We start from the raw sequence: 24,727 nt of genomic DNA, 5'->3' as shown, positions 1-24,727 counted from the left end.
TTCTCTGTACCTCATTGCGGTCTGGGATTTTTCTGTACCTCTTTGCACTCTGGGACTTCTCTGTACCTCATTGCACTCTGGGATTTCTCTCCAGTTCATTGCACTCTGGGATTTCTCAGTACGCATTGCACTCTGGGATTTCTCTGTAGTTCATTGCCCTCTGGGATTTCTCTGTAGTTCATTGCACTCTGGGATTTCTCTCCAGCTGATTGCACTTTGGGATTTCTCTGCAGCTGATTGCACTTTGCGATTTATCTGTACCTCATTGCGTTCTGGTATTTCTCTGCACCTCATTGCATTCTGGGATTTCTCTGTACCTCATTGCACGCTGGGATTTCTCTGTACCTCATTGCATTCTGGGATTTCTCTCCAGTTAATTGCACTCTGGGATTTCTCTGTACCTCATTGCACTCTGGGATTTTCTCTGCAGTTCATTGCACTCTGGGATTTCTCTCCCGTTCATTGCACTCTGGGATTTCTCTCCAGTTCATTGCACTCTGGGATTTCTCTGTACCTCATAGCACTCTAGAATTTCTCTCCAGTTCATTGCACTCTGGGATTTCTCTGTACTCCTTTGCACTCTGGGATTTCTCTGTACCTCATTGCACTCTGGGATTTCTCTGTACCTCATTGCACTCTGGGATTTCTCTCCAGTTCATTGCACTCTGGGATTTCTATGTACCGCATTGCACTCTGGGATTTCTCTGTAGTTCATTGCACTCTGGGATTTCTCTCCAGCTGATTGCACTTTGGGATTTCTCTGCAGCTGATTGCACTTTGCGATTTATCTGTACCTCATTGCGTTCTGGGATTTCTCTGTACCTCATTGCATTCTGGGATTTCTCTGTACCTCATTGCACGCTGGGATTTCTCTGTACCTCATTGCATTCTGGGATTTCTCTCCAGTTAATTGCACTCTGGGAGTTCTCTGTACCTCATTGCACTCTGGGATTTTCTCTGCAGTTCATTGCACTCTGGGATTTCTCTCCCGTTCATTGCACTCTGGGATTTCTCTGTACCTCATAGCACTCTGGAATTTCTCTCCAGTTCATTGCACTCTGGGATTTCTCTCCAGTTCATTGCACTCTGGGATTTCTCTGTACATCATTGCACTCTGGGATTTCTCTCCAGTTCATTGCACTCTGGGATTTCTCTGTACATCATTGCACTCTGGGATTTCTCTCCAGTTCATTGCACTCTGGGATTTCTCTGTACATCATTGCACTCTGGGATTTCTCTCCCGTTCATTGCACTCTGGGATTTCTCTGTACCTCATTACACTCTGGGATTTCTCTCCAGTTCATTGCACTCTGGGATTTCTCTCCAGCTGATTGCACTTTGGGATTTCTCTGTCCCTCATTGCGTTCTGGGATTTCTCTGTACCTCCAAACACTCTGGGATTTCTCTGTCCCTCATTACACTCTGGGATTTCTCTGTACCTCATAGCACTCTGGAATTTCTCTCCAGTTCATTGCACTCTTGGATTTCTCTGTACATCATTGCACTCTGGGATTTCTCTCCAGTTCATTGCACTCTGGGATTTCTCTGTACCTCATTACACTCTGGGATTTCTCTCCAGTTCATTGCACTCTGGGATTTTCTGTGCAGTTCATTGCACTCTGGGATTTCTCTCCAGCTGATTGCACTTTGGGATTTCTCTGTCCCTCATTGCGTTCTGGGATTTCTCTGTACCTCCAAACACTCTGGGATTTCTCTGTCCCTCATTGCACTCTGGGATTTCTCTCCAGTTCATTGCACTCTGGGATTTTCTCTGCAGTTCATTGCACTCTGGGATTTCTCTCCAGCTGATTGCACTTTGGGATTTCTCTGTCCCTCATTGCGTTCTGGGATTTCTCTGTACCTCCAAACACTCTGGGATTTCTCTATCCCTCATTGCACCCTGGGATTTCACTACTTCATTATACTCTGGGATTTCTCTGTACCTCATTGCACTCTTGGATTTCTCTGCAGTTCATTGCACTCTGGGATTTCTCTCCAGTTCATTGCACTCTGGGATTTCTCTGTACCTCATTGCACTCTGGGATTTTGCTGTACCTCATTGCACTCTGGGATTTCTCTCCAGTTCATTTCACTCTGGGATTTCTCTGTACCTTATTGCACTCTGGGATTTTGCTGTACGTCATTGCACTCTGGGATTTCTCTCCAGTTCATTTCACTCTGGGATTTCTCTGTACCTCATTGCGCTCTGGGATTTCACTGTACCTCATTGCACTCTGGGATTTCTCTCCAGTTCATTGCACTCTGGGATTTCTCTGTACATCATTGCACTCTGGGATTTCTCTCCAGTTCATTGCACTCTGGGATTTCTCTCCAGTTCATTGCACTCTGGGATTTCTCTGTACCTCATTGCACTCTGGGATTTTGCTGTACCTCATTGCACTCTTGGATTTCTCTGCAGTTCATTGCACTCTGGGATTTCTCTGTACATCATTGCACTCTGGGATTTCTCTCCAGTTCATTGCGCTCTGGGATTTCTCTCCAGTTCATTGCACTCTGGGATTTCTCTGTACCTCATTGCACTCTGGGATTTTGCTGTACCTTATTGCACTCTGGGATTTTGCTGTACGTCATTGCACTCTGGGATTTCTCTCCAGTTCATTTCACTCTGGGATTTCTCTGTACCTCATTGCGCTCTGGGATTTCACTGTACCTCATTGCACTCTGGGATTTCTCTCCAGTTCATTGCACTCTGGGATTTCTCTGTACATCATTGCACTCTGGGATTTCTCTCCAGTTCATTGCACTCTGGGATTTCTCTCCAGTTCATTGCACTCTGGGATTTCTCTGTACCTCATTGCACTCTGGGATTTTGCTGTACCTCATTGCACTCTGGGATTTCTCTCCAGTTCATTTCACTTTGGGATTTCTCTGTACCTCATTGCACTCTGGGATTTTGCTGTACCTCATTGCACTCTGGGATTTCTCTCCAGTTCATTGCACTCTGGGATTTCTCTGTACCTCATTGCACTCTTGGATTTCTCTGTAGTTCATTGCACTCTGGGATTTCTCACCAGTTCATTTCACTCTGCGATTTCTCTCCAGTTCATTTCACTCTGCGATTTCTCTCCAGTTCATTGCACTCTGGGATTTCTCTAGTTCATTGCACTCTGGTATTTCTCTCAGTTCATTGCACTCTGGGATTTCTCTCCAGTTCATTGCACTCTGGGATTTCTCTCCAGTTCATTGCACTCTGCGATTTCTCTGTATTTCATTGCGCTCTGGTATTTCTCTGTACCTCATTGCGCTCTGGTATTTCTCTGTACCTCATTGCACTCTGGGATTTCTCTGCACCTCATTGCACTCTGGGATTTTCTCTGCAGTTCATTGCACTCTGGGATTTCTCTGTACTTCACTGCACCTTGGGATTTCTCTGTACTTCACAGCACCTTGGGATTTCTCTGTTCTTCACTGCACCCTGGGATTTCTCTGTACTTCACTGCACCTTGGGATTTCTCTGTACTTCATTGCACTCTGGGATTTCTCTGTACCTCATTGCTCTCTGGGATTTCTCTCCAGTTCATTGCATTCTGGAATTTCTCTCCTGTTCCATGCACTCCTCGGGTAAGTAAAAGGGAACGATCATACTACTGGGGATGTTCTACAGCCCTCCAAATAGTGAGTTAGAGATATAGAGGAGCAAATCAGCAGGGAAAATCTTAGAGATGTGCAAGAACTATGGAGTGGTGACCTTAATTGCCAAATATCAGTTGGGATAATGTTTCGAGTGAAGGGTAAGGAGGTGAAGAAATTTCTGAGATGTGTTCAGGAGAACTTCCTTGAGCAGTATGAACTCAGTCCAACTAGGAAGGAAGTATAGCTGGATCTGGTGTTGGGGAATCAGGTGGGCCAAGTCGACCATGTGTCTGTGGGAAACACTTGGGGAAGAGTGATCATAGTATCATAAAATTTAGATTAGCAATAGAGAAGAGCAAGGAAAAATCTAAAGCTCAGCTTCTAAATTGAAAGAGGTCTAACTTCAATGGGACGAGAGGGGATCTAGCCAGGATAAAATGGAACTAAAGTTTGACAGGAAAATCTGTAACAAAGCGATGGGTTATCTTTAAAGAGGAGATGTTTCAGGTCCAGGCTAGGTATATTCCAACAAGGGTAAAAAGTGAGGGAACCAAAGCAAGGGCTCCTTGGATGATGAGTGAGCTAGCGAATATGATGAAACAAAAAAGAGCGTGTTTGATGTATGTCAGGTGAGTTCTTCAAGTCAGAGCCAGATCAAATACAGTAAGTTGAGATGGGAGGCAAAGAGGAAAATAAGACTGGTAAAGAGAGAAAATGAGAATAGAATGGCATTTAACATGAAAGGGAACCCAAAGATCTTCTACAAGCATGTAAATAGTAAGTGGATAGTGTTAGGACCGGAATGGGAAGAGTGCACTGTTAATTCAGTCCCACTTCTCCACAGGTCACAACATATTTCAATTTTCCTACTTACCGAAACAATCAGATATTGTATTTGTCCCAGATTAAAGCACACCAACCAGGTTTCCTTAATAAATAACAACAAAATTATCCATTTATTATAAACCAAGTCTTAACTAATTAATGAAGTGAACGTGTATGCGAATTGAAATATTAAAGCCCCTTATTTTATCTTAGCCCTCACACATGCTCACATACATAACCAGTTAATTGAGAAAAAAAAGGGATTTTTGTTTATAGCTGTTACAAAGAATTAGCTGGAATAAAAAAAAACTGAGACTGAATAGGAGATATGGAAGTCCTTTGTTTTGACGAGGTGTTCCAAAGGCAAATAGGTATCTGCCACTTGGAGGCTTCCTAGAACAGCTCTTTCCAGGCAATGTTGGTGAACAGTCTGGGTCGGCTTTCAAGAAATGCAGCTTCAGAAGGCTTCACATAGGTCTGACATCAGGTGTACAGCAACAAAGGTTTCAATTCTTACACATTCGATACCAAGTTCTTTTAAAGATGCAAGGTTTCTGTAAACTTTCAGGATTTCTTCAAATACAGGAAGCACTAATACAACTTGATACAGGGTTTGCTTGTCAAGAGCAAGATAAGCAGGGTCTTCTCCTCCTGGCAAGTCAGTAAGTAAATTTCAACTGCCTGTTTTTAGCCAAACCAACTGGCTTTTTTTAAACAGTTCAAAATGAAACCAAGTTTTTCCAGAAGCAATTCCTACGACAGCCATAAATCCTGACTTGTCAATGAACAAATAGCTCTTCAAGTCAAACCCCCTGTTGGGTTCTTTACAAACATGGGCCTTCCAGTAAAAACTTGTTTACTTCAGTATTTCTGAAAATAGAGGCATGTTGTGAAGCTTTTCGTCTTGCACTCATCTGGACAATCCGCAGGAATACCAATGTAGGGAAAAACAGCAACTTTATACTGTATGAGAAGAGAGCGCTGATTTGTTGGCAAGTGAACTCTGATTGGTAGAGGAATCACATCTACAGTTAGATACTGTGTTTTGCGTTTTGCAAGCATGGGCTGGTTGGGTACAGCCTGTACCTTGCCCAATGTGAACAGCGGACAGGGCATGTTTGATACGATCCGCCAGTCTTTGGGACGTATGGCCTATATACCTAGCATCACACTGGCAGTGAAATTCATATATCACATTACTCATTTGAGTGATAGGCAGGACGTCTTTTTGGCTTGACGGCAGCGTCCTGTTAGTGTCGAACATCGGCACATGTTGCTACTGCATACTAACAGCGTGAAACAGCTAGCTTCACCTGTTGCTCAAATTTTTGTTTATTGGTCAACCTTCTGTTGACCTTCCATTTAAGAAAAACACTCACAAAGTTCAGTCTCCAGATGATTCAATGGCCAAAATTCAACTATAATTTTTTAAAACATATTTTACACAGCAAAACAGAAGTGCTCACGGAACAGTAGTAAGAGGTGGGATGAGGCCTATTAGGGACAAAGAGGGTAATATATGCTTAGAGGCACAGGGCAAGGCTAGAATACTTAAGTACTTTTTTTTCGGTGTTTACTAAGGAAGAGGAACCTGACAAAATATTGGTAGAAGCAGAGAGAGTAGAAGCAATGGATAGGGTCAAAATTGATAAGACGCATGTATTGGAAAGGCTGGCTAAGCTTAGAGTGGATGTCGCCTGGCCCAGATGGCTTGCATCCCCGGTTGCCAAAGCAAATGGGAGTGGAGATAGAGAAAGGGCTGCCATAATCTTCCAATTTTCCCTCTATGGGGGAGGTGCCAGAGGATTGGAGAGTGGAAAATGTGACACCCATGTTCAAGAAAGGGTGTAAGGATATTCCTAGTAACTACAGGTCATTCAGTTTAACATCAGTGGTCGGTAAGGTTTTAGAAACAATAATCGGGGAAAAAGATCAGCAGGCACTAGTTTGAGTTAATTAAGGAGAGCCAGCATGGATTTGTAAAAGGCAGATCGTGCTTGACTAATTGAATTTTTTGATTGAGAAGGTTAGTGAAATTAAAGCAATGGATGCTGTCTATATGGATTTTAAAAAAGCATTTGATGAAGTACTACATAAAAGGCTGGTTAACAAAATTGAGGCTCATGCAATAGGAGGGTAAAGTACTGGCTTAAGGGCAGAAAACAGCGAATCATATAAATGAAAGCAAAATACTGCGGATGCTGGAAATCTGAAATAAAAACAAGAAATGCTGGAACCACTCAGCAGGTCTGGCAGCATCTGTGAAAATTTCTGCGATTTCACAGATGCCGCCAGACCTGCTGAGTGGTTCCAGCATTTCTTGTTTTTGAATCATATAAATGGTTGTTTTTCAGTCTGGAGGATGGTGTGTTCCCCAAGGGCCAGTGCTCGGACCACTGCTTTTTTTGCTATACATAAATGACTTGGATACTAGAATAAAGAGTAAAATGTCAAAATTTACCCGGGAGGTGTGGCAGACAGTGAGGATGATACCAATCGATTGCAACGGAACATAGATAGGCTAGCAGAATGGACAGACAAGTGGCAGATGGAATTTAATACAGTGAAATGAGAGGTGATGCATTTTTGGAGAAGGGATAGGGCGAGGCAATATAGACTAATGGCACAGTTCTAAAGACTACTGGAACAGAGGTACCTGGGGTATCATGTCTTTGAAGGTGGCAGGACCTTTTCTTTCACAGGATGTGAGCATCGCTGGCTAGGCCAACATTTATTGCCCATCCCTAATTGCCCTTGAGAAGGTGGTGATGAGCGGCCTTCTTGAACCACTGGTGTGTGTGTACAGCCACAGTGCTGTTAGGAAGGGAGTTCCAGGATTTTGACCTAGTGACATTGAAGGAACGGCGATATAGTTCAAGTCAGGATGGTGTGTGGCTTAGAGGGGAACTTGTAAGTGGTAGTGTTTCCATGCATCTGCTGCCCTCGTCCTTCTAGGCAGTAGAGGTCACAGGTTTGGAATGTGCTGTCGAAGGAGCCTTGGTGAGTTGCTGCAGTGCATCTTGTAGATGGTACACACAAGGTGGTGGATGGGGGGGGTGCCCATCAAGTGGGCTGCTTTGGTGTCGAGCTTCTTGAGTGTTGTTGGAGCTGCATTCATCCAGGCAAGTGGGGATTATTCATCACATGCCTGACTTGTACCTTGTAGATGGTGGACAGGCATTGGGGAGTCAGGAGGTCAGTTACTCGCCACAGAATTCCCAGCCTCGGACCTGCTCTTGTACCCACAGTTCTTACATGGCTAGTCCAGTAAAATTTCTGGTTCATGGTAACCCCCAGGATGTTGATAGTGGGAGATTCAGCGATGATAATGCCATTGATTGTCAAGGGGAGATGGTTGGATTCTCTCTTGTTGGAGATGGTCATTGCCTGGCACTTACTTGTGTGGTGCAAATGTACCTTGCCACTTATTAGCCCAAGCCTGGATGTTGTGCAGATCTTGCTGCATATGGACACGGACTGCTTCAGTATCTGAGGCGTCGTGAATGGTGCTGAACATTGTGCAGACATCAGCGAACATCCCCACTTCTGACCTTATGAAGCAGGGAAGGTCATTGATGAAGCAGCTGAAGATGGTTGGACCTCGTCTCTAACCTGAGGAACTCCTGCAGTGATGTCCTGGGACTGAAATATTTGACCTCCAACAACCAATAACCATCTTCCTTTGTGCTAGGGGTATGACTTCAACCAGAGGAGAGTTTTCCCCCGTTTCCCATTGACTCCAGTTTTGCTAGGGCTCCTTGATGCCACACTTGGCCAAATGCTGCCTTGATGTCAAGGGCAGTCGCTCTCACCTCACCTCTGAATTCAGCTCTTTTGTCTATGTTTGGACCAAAGCTGTAATGAGCTGAGTGTCCCTGGAACCCAAACTTGTGCGTCAGTGAGCAGGTTATTGACAAGTAAGTGTCGCTAGATAGCACTATTGATGACTCCTTACATCATTTTACTGGTGATTGAGAGTAGATGGGGCAGTAATTGGCCAGGTTGGATTTGTCCTGCTTTTTGTGCACAGGACATATCTGGGCAATTTTCCACAGTGTCGGGTAGATGTCAGTGTTGTAGCTGTACTGGAATAGTTTGGCTAGGGGTGCAGCCAGTTCTGGAGCACAAGTCTTCAGTACTATTGCCAGAATGTTGTCAGGGTCCGTTGCCTTTGCAGTATCCAGTGCCTTCAGCCATTTCTTGAAATCATATGGAGTGAGTCGAATTGGCTGAAGACTAGCATCTGTGATGCTGGGGATCTCAGGAGGAGGCCGAGATGGATCATCCACTCGGCACTTCTGGCTGGAGATGGTTGCACGTGCTTCAGCCTTATCTTTCACTGATGTGCTGGGCTCCCCCATCATTAAGGATGGATATATTTGTGGAGCCTCCTCCTTCAGTTAGTTGTTTTAATTATCCACCACCATTCATTGAGAGTTAGCAAAGCATATGCGACCTTGGGCTTCATAAATAGAGGCATTGAGTACAAAAGCAGGAAAGTTATGCTTTTTTTAAGGCTTTGGTTAAGTCAGAACAAGAGTATTGTGTCCAATTCTGGTCACCACACTTGAGGAAGGATGTGAGAGGGTGCAGAGAAGATTTACTAGAATGGTTCCAGGGATGAGGAATTTTAGCTGTAAGGTTAGGGTGGAGAAACTGGGATTGTTCTCCTTGGAGCAAAGGAGATTGGGGAGAGATTTGATAGAGGTGTACAAGATTGACAGGTTTAGATAAGGTAGATAAAGAAAAGCTATTAACTGATGGTTCAAGGACTTGGGGACACAGATTGAAGGTTTTGGGCAAGAAATGCAGGGGGAATGTGAGGAAGAACTTTTTTATGCGAGTGATAATGAGTGGAAATTGTTGCTTATGAGGGTGGTGAAATGGAGACAATGATTGCAAAAAGAAATCGGATGGGCAGTTGAGGGAAATAAACCTGCAGGACTATAGGACTCGAGGTGGGAAATGGGACTGAATAGATTGCTCTACAGAGAGCTGGCATGGTCTTAATGGGCCAGATGGCCTCATTCTATGCCATAATCACTCTGTGGCACTCTGGAAGCTTTGTAGTTCATTACACAGTGGAGAGTTCTACAAATTACTTGAAATCCATCATGTATTGCAGAGTTCCATTGTTCACTGCATGTCATGGAGTTGTATAATTCATTCTTAATAAAGAGTATTAGGGAGTGAATTTCAGGACTTTGACCCAGTCAAGCTCAAGGAACATGTTCAAGTAAGGATGGTGTGTAATTTGGAGAGGTACTTGGGTAACAGTGTTTCCATGACATTGCTGCTCTGACCATCTCTGTTACAACTCAGATATCCAGGCAGTGAAACATAAAATACTGGAGCCTAGTCTGTACACACACAGGCTTTTCGTTAGAGACACACATTGCATGTCATGCACCTCCAACCAACAATGACACATTCACATTGCTCCTATGTATATGAGCACAGGGAGTGCCCAGTTAATGTCCACCACCTGACTACAAATAACTGCCAATTGATATTCAAATAACAACTTAGTGGTAGAGGTCACGGGGCTGGGAGGTGGAGTTGCTGCAGTGTAGGAATAGTATAAACTACAGTATAGTGTGCTGGTGGTGGAAGGGGTGGATATTGAGTCTGGTGCTAGGGACACCAATGAAGCATTCTGCCCTAGAATGGAACAAACATCTTGAGTGTTGTGGCAGCCCTATCCAGGAAGGCGCAGGCTTGGAGGGCCGAAGGGCCTGTTCCTGTGCTGTAATTTTCTTTGTTCTTTGTTCTTCTTTGATATCTGGGGCCTTCTGCCAAAGTTGTGAGAGCTGTCCCACACACTAGTCAAACAACAGCCTGGCATAGTCATACTCACCAAATAATACCTTACAGCCCATGTCCCAGACTCCTCCATCATTCCTGGGTATGTCCTGTCCCACCAGCAGAACATACCCACCAGAGGAAATGGTAGAGTGGTATACATTTGTGAGGGAGCGGCTCTGGGATTATTCAACATGGATTCCGGACCCATGAAGTCTCATGGCATCAGGTCAAACACGGTCAAGTAAACCTCCTGTTGATTACCACCTACCGCCCTCCCTCAGCTGATGAATCAGTACTGCTCCATGTTAAATACCACTTGGAAGAAGCACTGAGGGTAGCAAGGGCATAGAAGGTACTCTGGATGGGGGACTTCAATGTCCATCACCAAGCGTGGCTCAAGAGCACCACTACTGATTGAGCTGGCCAAGTCCTGAAGAACATATCTGCCTGAATGGGCCTGCGGCAGGGAAAATCCTACTTGACCTTGTCCTCATCAATCTACCTGTTGCAGATACATCTGTCCATGGCAGTACTGGTAGGACAGATCACCACACAGTCCTTGGGGAGACGAAATCTCATCGTGTTGCGTGGCACTACAACCATGCTAAATGGGATAGATTTAGAACAGATCTAGCAGCTCAAAACTGGGCAGCCATGAGGCACTGTGGGCCATCAGCAGCAGCAGAATTGTTTCCCACCACAATCTGTAGTATCATGGCCCAGCATTTCCTTCAATCTACCATTGTTGTCAAGCCTGGGGAACAACACTGGTTCAATGTAGAGTGTAGGAGAGCATGCTAGGAGCAGCACTAGGCATACCTAAAAATGATGCTGACCTGGTGAAGTTACAACACAGGGCTACATGCATGCTATAGACAGAGCAAAGTGATCCCACAACTCAGATCAAAGCTCTGCAGTCCTACTGAGCAAATTGTTGGAGCTGCGGGCTGACACGTCCCGGGTCCTGATGGACTTCATTCTAGGGCCTTAAAAGGAGTGGTATGTGAGATATTTGATGCGTTGGTTTTAATTTTCCAAAATTCCCTAGATTCGGGGAAGGTTCCATTAGATAGGAAAATCATGAATATAACTCCTTTATTCAAAAAGGGAGGGAGACAGAAAGCAGGAGGCCAGATAGTTTAACGTCTGTCATAGGGAAAATGTTAGAAGCTATTATTAAAGACGTTATAGCTGGGCAGTTAGAAAAATTCAAGGTATCAGGCAGAGTCAACATGGTTTTGTGAAAGGGAAATCACGTTTAACCAATATTTTGGAGTTCTTTGAGGGAGTTACATGTGCTGTGGAGGAACGGGAACCGGTGGATGTATTGTGCATAGATTTCCAGAAGGCATTTGATAAGATGCCACATAAAAGGTTATTGCGAAAAATAAAAGCTCATGGTATAGGGGGTAACATATTGGCATGGATAGAAGTTTGGCTAGCTAACAGGAAACCAAGAGTAGGTATAAATGGGTCACTTTCTGGTTGGCAAGATGTAATGAGTGATGTGCCACTGGGATCAGTGCTGGGGCCTCAACTTTTTACAATTTATATAAATGACTTGGTTGAAGGGACCGGAGGTATGGTTGCTAAATTTTCTGATGACAGATAGGTAGGAAAGTAAGTTGTGAAGAGGACATAAGGAGGCTACAAAGGGATATAGATAGGTTAAGTGAGTGGGCAAAGATCTGGCAAATGGAGTACTGTGCGGGAAAATGTGAAATTGTCCATTTAAGCAGGAAGAATAAAAATGAAGCATATTATCTTCCAAACCTGCGACCGCTACCACCTAGAAGGACAAGGGCAGCAAATGTATGGGAACTCCACCACCTGCAAGTTTCCCTCCAAGCCACACACCATCCTGACTTGGAACAATATCGCCGTTCCTTCGCTGTCACTGGGTCAAAATCCTGGAACTCCCTTTCTAACAGCACTGTGGGTATATCTACCCCACGTAGACTGCAGCGGTTCAGGAAGGCAGCTCACCACCACCTTCTCAAGGGCAATTAGGGATGGACAATAAATGCTGGCCTGGCTAGTGACGTCCGCATCCCATGAATGAATAAATATTTAAATAGTGAGAGATTGCAGAGCTCAGATGCAGAGGGATCTGGGTGTCCTGGTATGAATCACAAAAGGTTAGTATGCAGGTTCAGCAAGTAATTAGGAAAGTAAATAGAATGTTGTTATTTATTGTGATGGGAATTAAAATCAAAAGTAGGGAGGTTATGCTTCAGTTGTACAGGGCATTGGTGAGACCACATCTAGAGTACTGTGTATAGTATTAGTCTCCTTATTTAAGGAAGGATGTAAATGCCTTGGAAGCAGTTCAGTGAAGGTTTACTAGACTAATAACTGGAATGGGCGGGTTGTCTTATGAGGAAAGATTGGATAGGCTAGGCTTGTATCCGCTGGAGTTTAGGAGTGTAAGAGGCGACTTGATTGAAACATATAAGATCCTGAGGGGTTTTGACAGGGTGGATGTGGAAAGGATGTTTTTTCTTGTGGGAGAATCTAGAACTAGGGGTCACTGTTTAAAAATAAGGGGTCACCCATTTAAGACGAGATGAGGAGAAATTTTTTCTCTGAGGGTCATGAGTCTTTGGAATTCTCTTCCTCAAAAGGCAGTGGAAGCAGAGTGAGTATTTTTAAGGCAGAGGCAGATAGATTCTTGATAAGCAAGGGGGTGAAATGTTATTGCGGGTAGGCGGAAATGTGGAGTTGAGGTTACAATCAGATCAGCCATGATCATCATCTGTGGCGGAGCAGGCTCGAGAAACCGAGGACCTAGTGAGAGGAAAGGTAGAATAGGACCACTGAAAACAGAGGTTGAATCGGACCAGTGTGAAATGAGGCCACGACAGGCCAGTAGGAGCTGGGGTAGAATGCGTGGCACTTGCGGAGGGGTAGAATGGATGGTCCCATGAAGAAATTAAAAAACTGTTCTCATGGAAGCAGCTCCAACTTCTGGTCTTTGTAGCTGTGAATTTGGGTTGTGCTGTCTCGATTGCCTCAACATCCTTCCTATCCCCAAAACTGATCTTAATTTATTTCACTGCACTTAGTGGGAGCTTCCTTTGTGTAAATTGGCTACCACATTTGCGTATATAACAGTAACTCTACTACAAAAATATTTAATTGGCTTTAAAGCACTTTGGCGCATCCTGAGGGCATGAAAAGACTATAAAAATTCAAGTAATAGTTGTTGTTGAATTCAATTTATAAGGGAAGAACAAACTTGCATTTATATAGCACCTTTCATGACCTCAGTTCATCCCAAAGTTTGTCATAGCTAATGAAGTATTTTCCAGATGTAGTCATTGATGCAGTGTAGGGAATTTTGTTTTGTAATTGCCACAGATGATGACCATGGCTGATCTGACTGTAACCTCAACTCCACATTTCCGCCTACCCGCAATAACCTTTCACCCCCTTGCTTATCAAGAAACTGTCTACCTCTGCTTTGCCTGTGCTGGGACGAGGGAGCAGTACCTCAGGACATGTGCGATGCCAATATCATCACCCGATATAAAAACAAAGGTGACCGCGGTGACTGCAACAACTATCGTGGAATCTCCCTGCTCAGCATAGTGGGGAAAGTCTTCGCTCGAGTCGCTTTAAACAGGCTCCAGAAGCTGGCCGAGCGCGTATACCCTGAGGCACAGTGTGGCTTTCGTGCAGAGAGATCGACCATTGACATGCTGTTCTCCCTTCACCAGATACAGGAGAAATGCTGCGAACAACAGATGCCCCTCTACATTGCTTTCATTGATCTCTCCAAAGCCTCTTGGTCTCTTCAGACTACTAGAAAAGATCAGATGTCCACCAAAGCTACTAAGTATCATCACCTCATTCCATGATAATATGAAAGGCACAATTCAGCATAGTGGCACCTCATCAGACCCCTTTCCTAACCTGAGTGGTGTGAAACAGGGCTGTGTTCTCGTACCTACACTGTTTGGGATTTTCTTCTCCCTGCTGCTCTCACATGCGTTCAAGTCTTCAGAAGAAGGAATTTTCCTCCACACAAGATCAGGGGGCAGGTTGTTCAACCTTGCCCGTCTAAGAGCGATGACCAAAGTACGGAAAGTCCTCATCTGGGAACTCCTCTTTGCTGACGATGCTGCTTTAACATCTCACACTGAAGAGTGCCTGCAGAGTCTCATCGACAGGTTTGCAGCTGCCTGCAATGAATTTGGCCTAACCATCAGCCTCAAGAAAACGAACATCATGGGACAGGACATCAGAAATGCTCCATCCATCAATATTGGCGACCACGCTCTGGAAGTGGTTCAAGAGTTCACCTACCTAGGCTCAACTATCACCGGTAACCTGTCTCTCGATGCAGAAATCAACAAGCGCATGGGAAAGGCTTCCACTGCTATGTCCAGACTGCCCAAGTGAGTGTGGGAAAATGGCGCACTGACACGGAACACAAAAGTCTGAGTGTATCAAGCCTGTGTCCTCAGTACCTTGCTCTATGGCAGCGAGGCCTGGACAACGTATGTCAGCCAAGAGCGACGTCTCAATTCATTCCATCTTCGCTGCCTCCGGAGAATCCTTGGCATCAGGTGGCAAGACCGTATCTCCAACACAGAAGTCCTCGAGGCGGCCAACATCCCCAGCTTATACACACTACTGAGTCAGCGGCGCTTGAGATGGCTTGGCCATGTGAGCCGTATGGAAGATGGCAGGATCCCCAAAGACACATTGTACAGCGAGCTCGCCACTGGTATCAGACCCACCGGCCGTCCATGTCTCCGCTTTAAAGACGTCTGCAAATGCGACATGAAGTCCTGTGACATTGATCACAAGTCGTGGGAGTCAGTTGCCAGCGATCGCAGGAGCTGGCGGGCAGCCATAAAGGCGGGGCTAATGTGTGGCGAGTCGAAGAGACTTAGCAGTTGGCAGGAAAAAAAGACACAAGTGCAAGGGGAGAGCCAACTGTGTAACAGCCCCGACAAACAAATTTTATCTGCAGCACCTGTGGAAGAGCCTGTCACTCTAGTATTGGCCTTTATAGTCACTCCAGGCGCTGCTCCACAAACCACTGACCACCTCCAGGCGCTTACCCATTGTCTCTCGAGACAAGGAGGCCAAAGAAGAAGAAGAATTGTCTTTATTCCTGTACCTAGGCTGTTGATGTACCACACATGTAAGACCAAAATCATTTGAGATTTGTATAGATTATTTGCCAATTACCAGTTAAATTGAGGTTTAAAGCAGTTTTTGGTGGGGGGAGGAGAAATCTCTGTTTTTACATTTGGAACTATGCTGAAATGGTTAACCAAGTCAACCACTAAGCCCATAGATGAGTGCTTCTCTCGGTGAATAGCTCTGTCACTTCAGTCAATCCTACTACAGTAATGAGCTGCATTGTCCTTGCAACTTCTGGAGTGATTCCATCAACTCTGTCTTCGATCCATCATGAACATCAGATGGCAGGACTACATCACGAAAAATCAAGTCCTCATAAGAGCCAATCTGCCCAGCATTGAGTGCATTTTCTTATGACACCAATGCGCAGGGCAGGACATGCGTCACACATGAAGGATTCTAGAATGCCAAAAGCAATGCTTTATGGTGAACTATGCTGCAGTAAGCAAGAGCAAGGTGCACCTCGCACAGGTTCAATTACCAGTTGAAAAGACAGCTCTCTCTGGCTGACATTGTTTTATGGGTGTGGGAGCAGGAGACAGCTGGCACACAGCAACCAGGAAAGCAGCCTACAACTTCAAAGCAGACACGAGGCTGCTGAAGAACGGCACATACAACGGAAGGAGCCTGCTTATACCAGAGCCCCTCCAAACCAGGGGTTCTTGCACCTCAACTGCTCATGAGCCTGCAGATCAAGAATTGGCCTCTTCAAGACCAATGATCATGCCAACTACCACAGAGACAAGCCTTTCCACGATCTTTGCCTGCAAAGAATCTGCCATTATTATTACAGTAATGAAATGGATTTTATATAAATACAGCTGGTTTCAGGAAGGTTTGCTTATTGTATTTCGTCAGATATCTGGCTGATAACTTGTGTTTAGGCCTGCCTCTGAAGCATGACTGCATGTGAGGTACGTGAGGACTGGCAAAGCACCAATCTAAGTCGTCATCAGAAGTCGAAAGAAGAAAATTGGGGTTGGGGAGGAAAGAAGTTAGAATTCTAAGCAGTATAATTTCCATCTTCAGTTTATCCTACCCCATTTCCTGTCCATTTCTGTCAATTTAGGTTTGGGATGGGGGCCAGATTCTTTCAACACTGAGCGCTAATGATCTGATTGGAGGAATTGGCTGGAAACAGGCAACTGAAGTTAACCTGAGTAATTAGTCTTTAATCTCAATGCGAAATCAAAATTCTGTGGATGCTAGAAATCTGAAATAAAAACAGAAAATGCTAGAAATACTCTGCAAGGCTGGCAGTATTTGTGGAGAGAGAAACAGAGTTAATGTTTCAGGTCTGTGACCTTTCATCAGAACTTGGTTCTGACATTGGAGAAAAAATAATATGGGAGACAAACAGAACAAATGGACTAACAGGAAATAAAGACAATGCAAGTAATGCTGCTCTCTCTCTGAGGGATGCCTAAGCTGTGGCTTTATTTTTGCCCCTTCTTGTTAGATAACTGAAACAATTGTATGAGCTACATAAACTAAATATACTAAATCTGCCCTAACATCCCAGCTGAGGAGAGGATGTGTAAAGGTGAGAGACTGAAAGGAGGATTTTTAAAAAATTCTCCCACTCAAGTGATTTTTCTTCATGAATGCACAGCCTCCCCATTTTTGTCAAAACAGGCTGAATTTCAGTTTGATAAAAAGAAAGCTCTGTGGCGTGTGTTGAGTTTGCAGATGTTTTAACATTATTCACTCTGGCTTAGCTGTTGTGTTACTGGCAGCAGTTTAGGAAATGAGCCTGTCTATGGTGAAGCACGTTTTGTGTGTGCCCCACCAAATATAATGTGTACCTCTGCAGAAAAGATTATCTTAATTTGGGATTATTGGACCCGATCCAACAACAAAATAGCTGTCCAGCCAAGTGAAAATGGATGTTAGACCAGCTGCAAGTTAGGTTGAGAGGGCGGGGGGGGAGTTTGTGGTGATACTTCTCATATTTGAGGTTTTATTTTGCAAAACAAACCTGTAAGTTCACTCCATTCAGCTTGCATTTCTTGTAATCATGACATCCATCCTCTTGCAAACTTTTGAATTAATTCTGACCACTGAAGTGAAATCCTTTTCATTGAGCTTCTCATTTGCTGTGAAAGCCCTCGGCCCAGTACTAAGCTTTGTTGGAGGCACACTGACTTGAATTTCCCCTGTTATGCTGGAGTGGGTGTTTTTAACCCATTAGGTACTTGCAATGTCCCTTTAATTCTAGAAATAACAGCATTTTATATTTCAATATATAATATTTTTCTTCTAGCTCACAATATTGCCATCTTATTTGATAGCGCCCTTGCCTCTGAGCTAGGAGATTGTAACCTCAGTCCAGGGATTGAGCCCATAGTCTAAGCTGGCACTCCAGTACAGTACTGAGGAGCAGCTGCACTGTTGGAGGTGCCGTCTTTCAGAGAAGATGGTAAAACAAGGCCGTCTGTTTCAGTGGTTCAAGAAGATGTTAAAAATGCCATGGCATTCTTCAGAGACGAGCAGGGAGTTCTCCCAGTCTCCTGAGCAACTTTGCTCCCTCAACTGAAGAAGGAGATTAACTACTTCATTTTATTGCTGGTTGAAAGATCTTGCTGTGCACAACATAAATGCAGTAAGATTGCTGGAGCTGATCCAACACAAATAATACTAACTGCTCTTTTCACTAATTCATTGTACATGAAGCATTTTGTAATGTGTTATGGTGCTGTATAAATGCAAGATTTTCTTTCTTTGCAAAGCTTTAATGTTGGAACAAAAGGCCAGCACAAATAAACAGAACATTTCAGGCTGAATTACAACACTGGGAATTCCTGCATTAATCCCACATTCGCAGAGTTGGTTTTATTTCAGTTGTTTTATTTGGCAAGATAGGGAGTGGCAGAACAGAGCCACAGAAACATTAGCAACCTAGCAACCTAGGTGGTCCAAAGGAGTGAACACCAAGAAGTCGAAGAGGAATAAGAAATGTCTAACCATCCTTCAAAGTAATTAAGTGGAGGAGAAGGGGAATGTGATGAGAAACACTCACTTCACCATGATCCCCATTTACTCCTTGCTGAATTACATCTCATACTGGACCTAATGCTCTCACTTCTGAATAAACAGGAATAGATGGGTATGTTTTAACTGTGACAGGCAATAAATAGCATTTTGTTTATATATATATATATATGTATATATATACACGCGCTCACATATGCACATATTTTCAACAATTTGGAGTGATACATTTTTGTAATTGTTTTCATTTTTATTTGAAGGACATTCCCCTTATTGGAATACACAAGTGATTGAACAGCCCATGTGCTTTAATGCAATGCTAATTTTATTGATTATAAAATAAACCCCGTTATATCCTACTTATTAAGCATCTAAATCGACACATGACATTGAAACTGATTTCATACCTTGTAATGCCTCTGTTCATGGCTGCTTAAGTGTCGATCTGCCCATTCATTTGAGCTGTTGTTACCTAGTGCCACTTTGTGCTATAAATGTTACATCCAAGTATTTGACTGAAAATGAGGGAGTACCAGAAAGAAGAAAATCCTTGGCTCTGAAAAAATAATTTGACTGAAAACATTCTTTTGAAAGTAGTTATTTTTTAAAACTTGTTTTACAGCTGTAGCACTTAGTGTGTTGCATCACTGCAAGCAGTATTTGTCTCGAATGCGGGTGATGCTGCCAAAGCTGCATTTATTTACCATCTCTAGTTTCCCTAGTTTGGTCCATCTGATCTAATCCATTCGAAACTATATCCCTCCCTCACATACTAGCCCTTAAATGATTCCAGAGCTTTTTTTTAAACCCCTGATGGGAGTTAATTCCATGTGTTAATCACTCTTTATATGAGAAAGAACTTCTTGATATCAGTCCTTTTATCTTTCTCCTTATTCCACAGCCACAGTTCAGTTTAGTGTTCTGCTGATACCTCTTCTATATTGTTAACTATTTTACATATCTGTTCTGATGAAAGGTCACAGACCTGAAAAGTTAACTCTGTTTCTCTCTCCACAGATACTGCCAGACCTGCTGAGTATTTCCAGCACTTTGTGTTTTTATTTCAGATTTCCAGCATCCGCAGTATTTTTTTGTTACGTGTCTGTGCCTGGTCCCCTTACAGCTAACTTCTATTAAGACTGTACAGCCCAAAATCAGGAGTAAAGTCTCTATTTGTTCTCCTCCCTCCTATACCCTCGTCCACATCTGAGACAAATAAATAAAGTAGTAGCTCCAAAGAAGTATATGCTGGATAATCAGAAGTGAGGAGAATTGGCTTTCAGGTGTTAGTGCTTCCACAGCACGCTGTGATGTTTCCTGTTGTATGATGATATATAGAACTCTGCAATGTGTAATGAAGTATTGAATTCTGTAAGAACATGAATTTCTTGTTTTATAAAGGAGTAACTATCATACATTGCATTAATTGGCTTAACTGTTGAACAGTTCCTGCCTGACTCTCTGAAATCAAACCATTAGAGCATGGCTATTTTATTCTCAGACTGCAATATTGGAAATAAAATAATTAAAAATTACTTTAATATTACCCTAGTTCTGCTGGGTCCCTTAAACTAATTGTGAAACTGCTGGGACTTGCTGCAACTGGTGGCCCACTAGATCTGCTGGGACAACAAGCTTCCCAGCAGTTCGAGAATGCCACCAATTTTACACTTTCCTGTCTGCCGGCTGTGTGAGGCCGCTGCTTCAGTTTTGCTCATTTTCTCTGCCTTTCGTGGTTAAAACCTACTGCTGAATATTGCATCCATTTTGTTCGCCTGCTCAGCCACTTTAGTGGCATTACAAGAGGTTAGCAGCCTCATCTCTGAGTTGTGATCCTCAATTGCATAAGTGTGATTTATTTGCATTTGCTGTTGTCAGGGTGAGTGATGAGAAAGATGCTAGAGGCTACCTTCAGGCACTGGCAACCAAGATGACCGAGGAATTGGAGTCCTTGAGAAATTCCAGCTTAGGGGCACGAGCAACAGTAAGGATCTTTCTTCTTCAACTCTTGGCTATTAAAATCCACTAACCCTTTTTGCTCCAGTCCAATGCTTTTACAAACGTAGGGACAGGAAAAGACCAACTAGTGCATTGAGCCTGCCCCACACCCACGATGGTTGGTTCATCATGGCTAATCACTTCTTCCTATCCTCCGTCTCCCAGCCATCCTGTGCACTTAATCTCCCTCCTTTTTAAAATGTTCTTTTCTCTTTTTGGTTGAACCCTCACTGACTCACCCAGTTTCACCTTGAACTGGGGTGTGATGAAAGAAAGTGTTCAAGTTTCAATGTTGAGCAAAGGTTAAGAAACCCTGTGCCATCCTAAGCAGCTTTGTTGTTGTCGTTGTGGTATACAGCCTTCTACAATATGGCCCACAGCTCCATAATCAGCATTCACCAAAGCATAAACCTAATAAATTCACGTTAAAAATGGATGCAAGACATTTTCTCCAGTTAGACGACTCCTATCTGCACCCTGGCTTGAGTTAGAAGCTAAGCCTAAGCTGGAACCTCCAGCTACTGACAACGAATTCTGACTGTGTGTGAAAGGTGTGTCTTGGGAGTTATTTTCATCCTTTAAGCAACAAACTGACAGGATATACTGTGATACGTTACTAACAAATGCCTTTCTTTCTGTCTCCCGTCTCCCCTTCTTTATCTCCATCTCTGTATCTCTCTCAGGATATGCCATGGAAGATGCGTCGGTCTCAGAAAGTAGACATGTCAGCTCGATTAGAACTGCAATCGGCACTCGATGCAGAAATCCGAGCAAAACAGACAATCCAGGACGAGCTTAATAAGGTCAAAGCAGCCAACATATCTACTGAATGGTGAGCTCACTAAATTACATAGAAATTTGTGCAAAGTCAGAACTGCCTGCTTGTCCCAGTTATGGTTCAGCTTTGTCCCAATACACCTTTTACTTCTATTTAGAACTACAAAATGGTTTCCATAAGAAAACCAAGCATCTTAAGAGAAGAACTTGGCACCCTTATACAAGCTGTGTCTGAGACAATATTCCCAGAATTAAAAACTACCCTTTCATTGTACCATTGGCCACTGGAGATGGTGCTGGATCCTGACGCTTTCTCCTTATTCCTTTCTTTTTGAAAGGGAGAAAATGCCAGACCAAAGTGTACAAGGTGGATTTATTTACAAATCGAATAATACATGGAAGCAGTAAGATACAGTAATTAGTGAAAGCGCCATGCTTAAAACAAAAAGGTTAAAGAATATATTTCAGAATATATGTCATTCATGTTTTGGAAAGAAATTGGATTCGTGAATGAAACAGCCCTAACAGACCTTCACGTTGTGACCTCATGGGGATGACATGGACTCTCAATCCACAGAGTTCAGATTTCCAGACTAATCAGAGCTGTACTTTTATACCACAGGAATTCTTTCAAATTAGAAACATGCCTTTTGAGGTTGACAGGCAACCTGTGAATACAGAACTTGCACATCGTGGGGAAAGGTGTAATGTTTGGTATTACCGTCTTCCTGCAAATATCACACCTTAATGTTTCAACTATTTTAGTAATTGAATTTTACTACTTTCCCATCTGTCAATCTGCACATGTTAACGCCTAAAACAGTCTGTCTCAGTCACCCAGCAGCCTTTAAATTTATTACTAAACTGAGGTGTTGACACAGGGTATCCATCCACAGAAGACATTGGCCATAGTGATGTGTTTTGGTCTTCGTGGCAACAGAAACAATGAACTTTGCTTAGCGATAGCACTGCTTGAATTTTTAAACCACATTTAATCTGTCTATTTAGAATCAATGAAAATGTCATACAGAAATCCTCTATTTTGTCACAGACAGGATAGAGAACAGCCAATTTGAGACCAGAGTTCAACTGTCTGTAGGTGGACCTTTCCTTAATAAAAGGTGGAAAGAATCCTGCAGAACTAATGCTTATAAATCTATTAATATGAAGTAGAGCAAGTGGAATGTGTTACTGTAGGAGATTGTCTAGCTAACAATGACCACAACATAATTCAGTTTACAGTAATTATAGAAAGAGACCACAAAATAGCAATGGTAAAAATGCTGAACTGAGGGAGTGATTTAAGAAGGGACCTAGCTCAAGTCGATAGAAAAAGGCGATTTCAGGGTAAAGCAGTAATATAGCATTGGAAGGCCTTCAGGGAAGAGGTGCAAACTAGGCATATTCCTTTGAAGGGAAAAGGTAGACCATCCAAAGCTAATGTTTCTTGGATGACAAAGGAAATAAAAGTTAAAATAATACAGAAAATGTCTCATGACAAATTTCCAGAACAAGGTTCAGGCAGATTCGGAAAGAACATAAGAACTAGGAGCAGGAGTAGGCCGTCCGGCCCCTCGAGCCTGCTCCGCCATTCAATAAGATCATGGCTGATCTTTTCGTGGACTCAGATCCACTTACCCGCTCTCTCACCGTATCCCTTAATTCCTTTATTGTTCAAAAAGATATCTACCTTAGCTTTAAAGACGTTTACTGAAGTAGTGTCAACTACTTCACTGGGCAAGGAATTCCATAGATTAACAACCCTCTGGGTGAAGAAGTTCCTTCTCAATTTAGTCCTAAATCTGCTCCCTCTAATCTTGAGGCTATGCCCTCTTGTCCTAGCTTCACCTGCCTGTGGAAACATCCTCTCCACTTGTATCTTATCTATTCCCTTCATAATTTTATATGTTTCTATAAGATCCCCCCTCATTCTTCTGAATTCCAATGAATATAATCCCAATCTACTCAGTCTCTCCTCATAAGCCAACCCCCTCAACTCCGGAATCAACCTAGTGAACCTCCTCTGCACCCCCTCCAGTGCCAGTACATCCTTTCTCAAATAAGGAGACCAAAACTGCACACAGTACTCCAGGTGCGGCCTCACCAGTACCTTATACAGCTGCAACATAACCTCTCTGCTTTTAAACTCAATCCCTTTAGCAATGAAGGACAAAATTCCATTTGCCTTCCTAATTACTTGCTGTACCTGCAGACCAACCTTCTGCGATTCATGCAGAAGAGGAGGGAATTGAAAAGTTGATATGGAGGGAAGGAAAAGTAAGGAGAAAAGATTATCAGACAACATTAAATTGAATCCTAAAACATTTTATGAACATATAAAGTGTAAGAGATTAGCTAGGGAAAAGTTGGCACTATTAAGAACCCAAAGGGAAATCTTCAAGTAGAGGCAAAGGGCATGTCTAAAGTATTAAGTGAGTACTTAGTATCTGTCTTCACAAAGGAAGCAGATGATGTGAAGGTTACACTAAAAGAGGGGAGGGAGGTTATGGACAGGATCGTAATAGGAGAAAATGTACTAATAAGATTAGCATTACCAAAAGTTGGTAAGGCATCTGGAGGGTTGCTAATGTTATCCCACTATTCAAGAAAGGAGAGAGGCTAAACCAAGCAACCACAGGCCAGTCAGCCTAATATCAGTGGTGGGGAAGTTATTGGAAACCAAAATCAGGTTCAATATAAACTTTCATTTGAAAAGGCATGGGTTAATTAAGGAGAGCCAGCATGGATTTGTTAAAGGTAAATCAAGTCTAACTTGATTGAATTCTTTGAGGAGGTAATATGGAAGATTGATCAAGATAGTTCAGTAGATGTTGTATATATGGACTTTCGGAAGGCATTCAACATAACATATTAGCGTGGATAGAAGATTGGCTGGCTGGCAGAAAACAGAGAGTATGCATAAATGGGTCCTTTTCTGATTGGCAGGATGTGATGAGTGGAGTCCTGCAGGGGAGCCTCAACTTTTTACGATTTATATCAATGACTTAGATGAGGGGAGCGATGGCATGGTAGCTAAATTTACAGATGATACAAAGATAGGTAGGAAAGTATTTTGTGAAGAGGACATGAGGTTGCAGACCAATGTAGATAGGTTGAGTGAGTGAGCAAAAATCTGGCAGATGGAGTATAATGTGGGAAAATGTGAAGTTATTCACTTTGGCAGGAAGAATAAAGAAGCAGAGTATTAAATAGAGAACGACTGCAGAATTCTGTGTGTAGCTTTGGTCTCTTTATTTAAGGGAACGTAGAAACATAGACAATAGGAGCAGGAGTAGGCCATTCGGCCCTTCGAGCCTGCACCACCATTCAATACGATCGTGGCTGATCATCCAAACTCAGTAACCTGTTCCTGCTTTCTCCCCATATCCCTTGATTCCTTTAGTCCTAAGAACTATATCTAACTCATTCTTGAATATATTTAATGATTTGGCCTCAACTGCTTTCTTTGGTAGGAAATTCCACATGTTCACCACTCTCTGGGTGAAGAAATCCCTCCTCATCTCAGTCCTAAATGGCTCACCTTATCCTTAGATTGTGACCCCTCATCCTGGACTCCCCT

General features: G+C 43.2%; 1 protein-coding gene across 7 annotated transcripts in view; it reads left to right on the top strand.

Moving 5' to 3' along the window:
* Positions 1-24,727, top strand: part of LOC137365491 (serine/threonine-protein kinase MRCK alpha-like) — a 789,178-nt gene that overhangs the window by 618,090 nt on the left and 146,361 nt on the right. For all 7 annotated transcript variants that reach the window (XM_068027939.1, XM_068027937.1, XM_068027940.1 and 4 more), the window contains 2 exons: positions 20,251-20,356; positions 21,054-21,202. In XM_068027939.1, coding sequence (XP_067884040.1) covers positions 20,251-20,356; positions 21,054-21,202 — 255 coding nt within the window. The remainder of the gene's footprint in view (positions 1-20,250; positions 20,357-21,053; positions 21,203-24,727) is intronic.

The sequence above is a fragment of the Heterodontus francisci genome, chromosome 3 (assembly GCF_036365525.1).
Source record: "Heterodontus francisci isolate sHetFra1 chromosome 3, sHetFra1.hap1, whole genome shotgun sequence".
NCBI lineage: Eukaryota > Metazoa > Chordata > Chondrichthyes > Heterodontiformes > Heterodontidae > Heterodontus > Heterodontus francisci.
The sequence above is the reverse complement of the archived record's forward strand: the minus strand, read 5'-3'. Positions and strand labels throughout refer to the sequence as shown.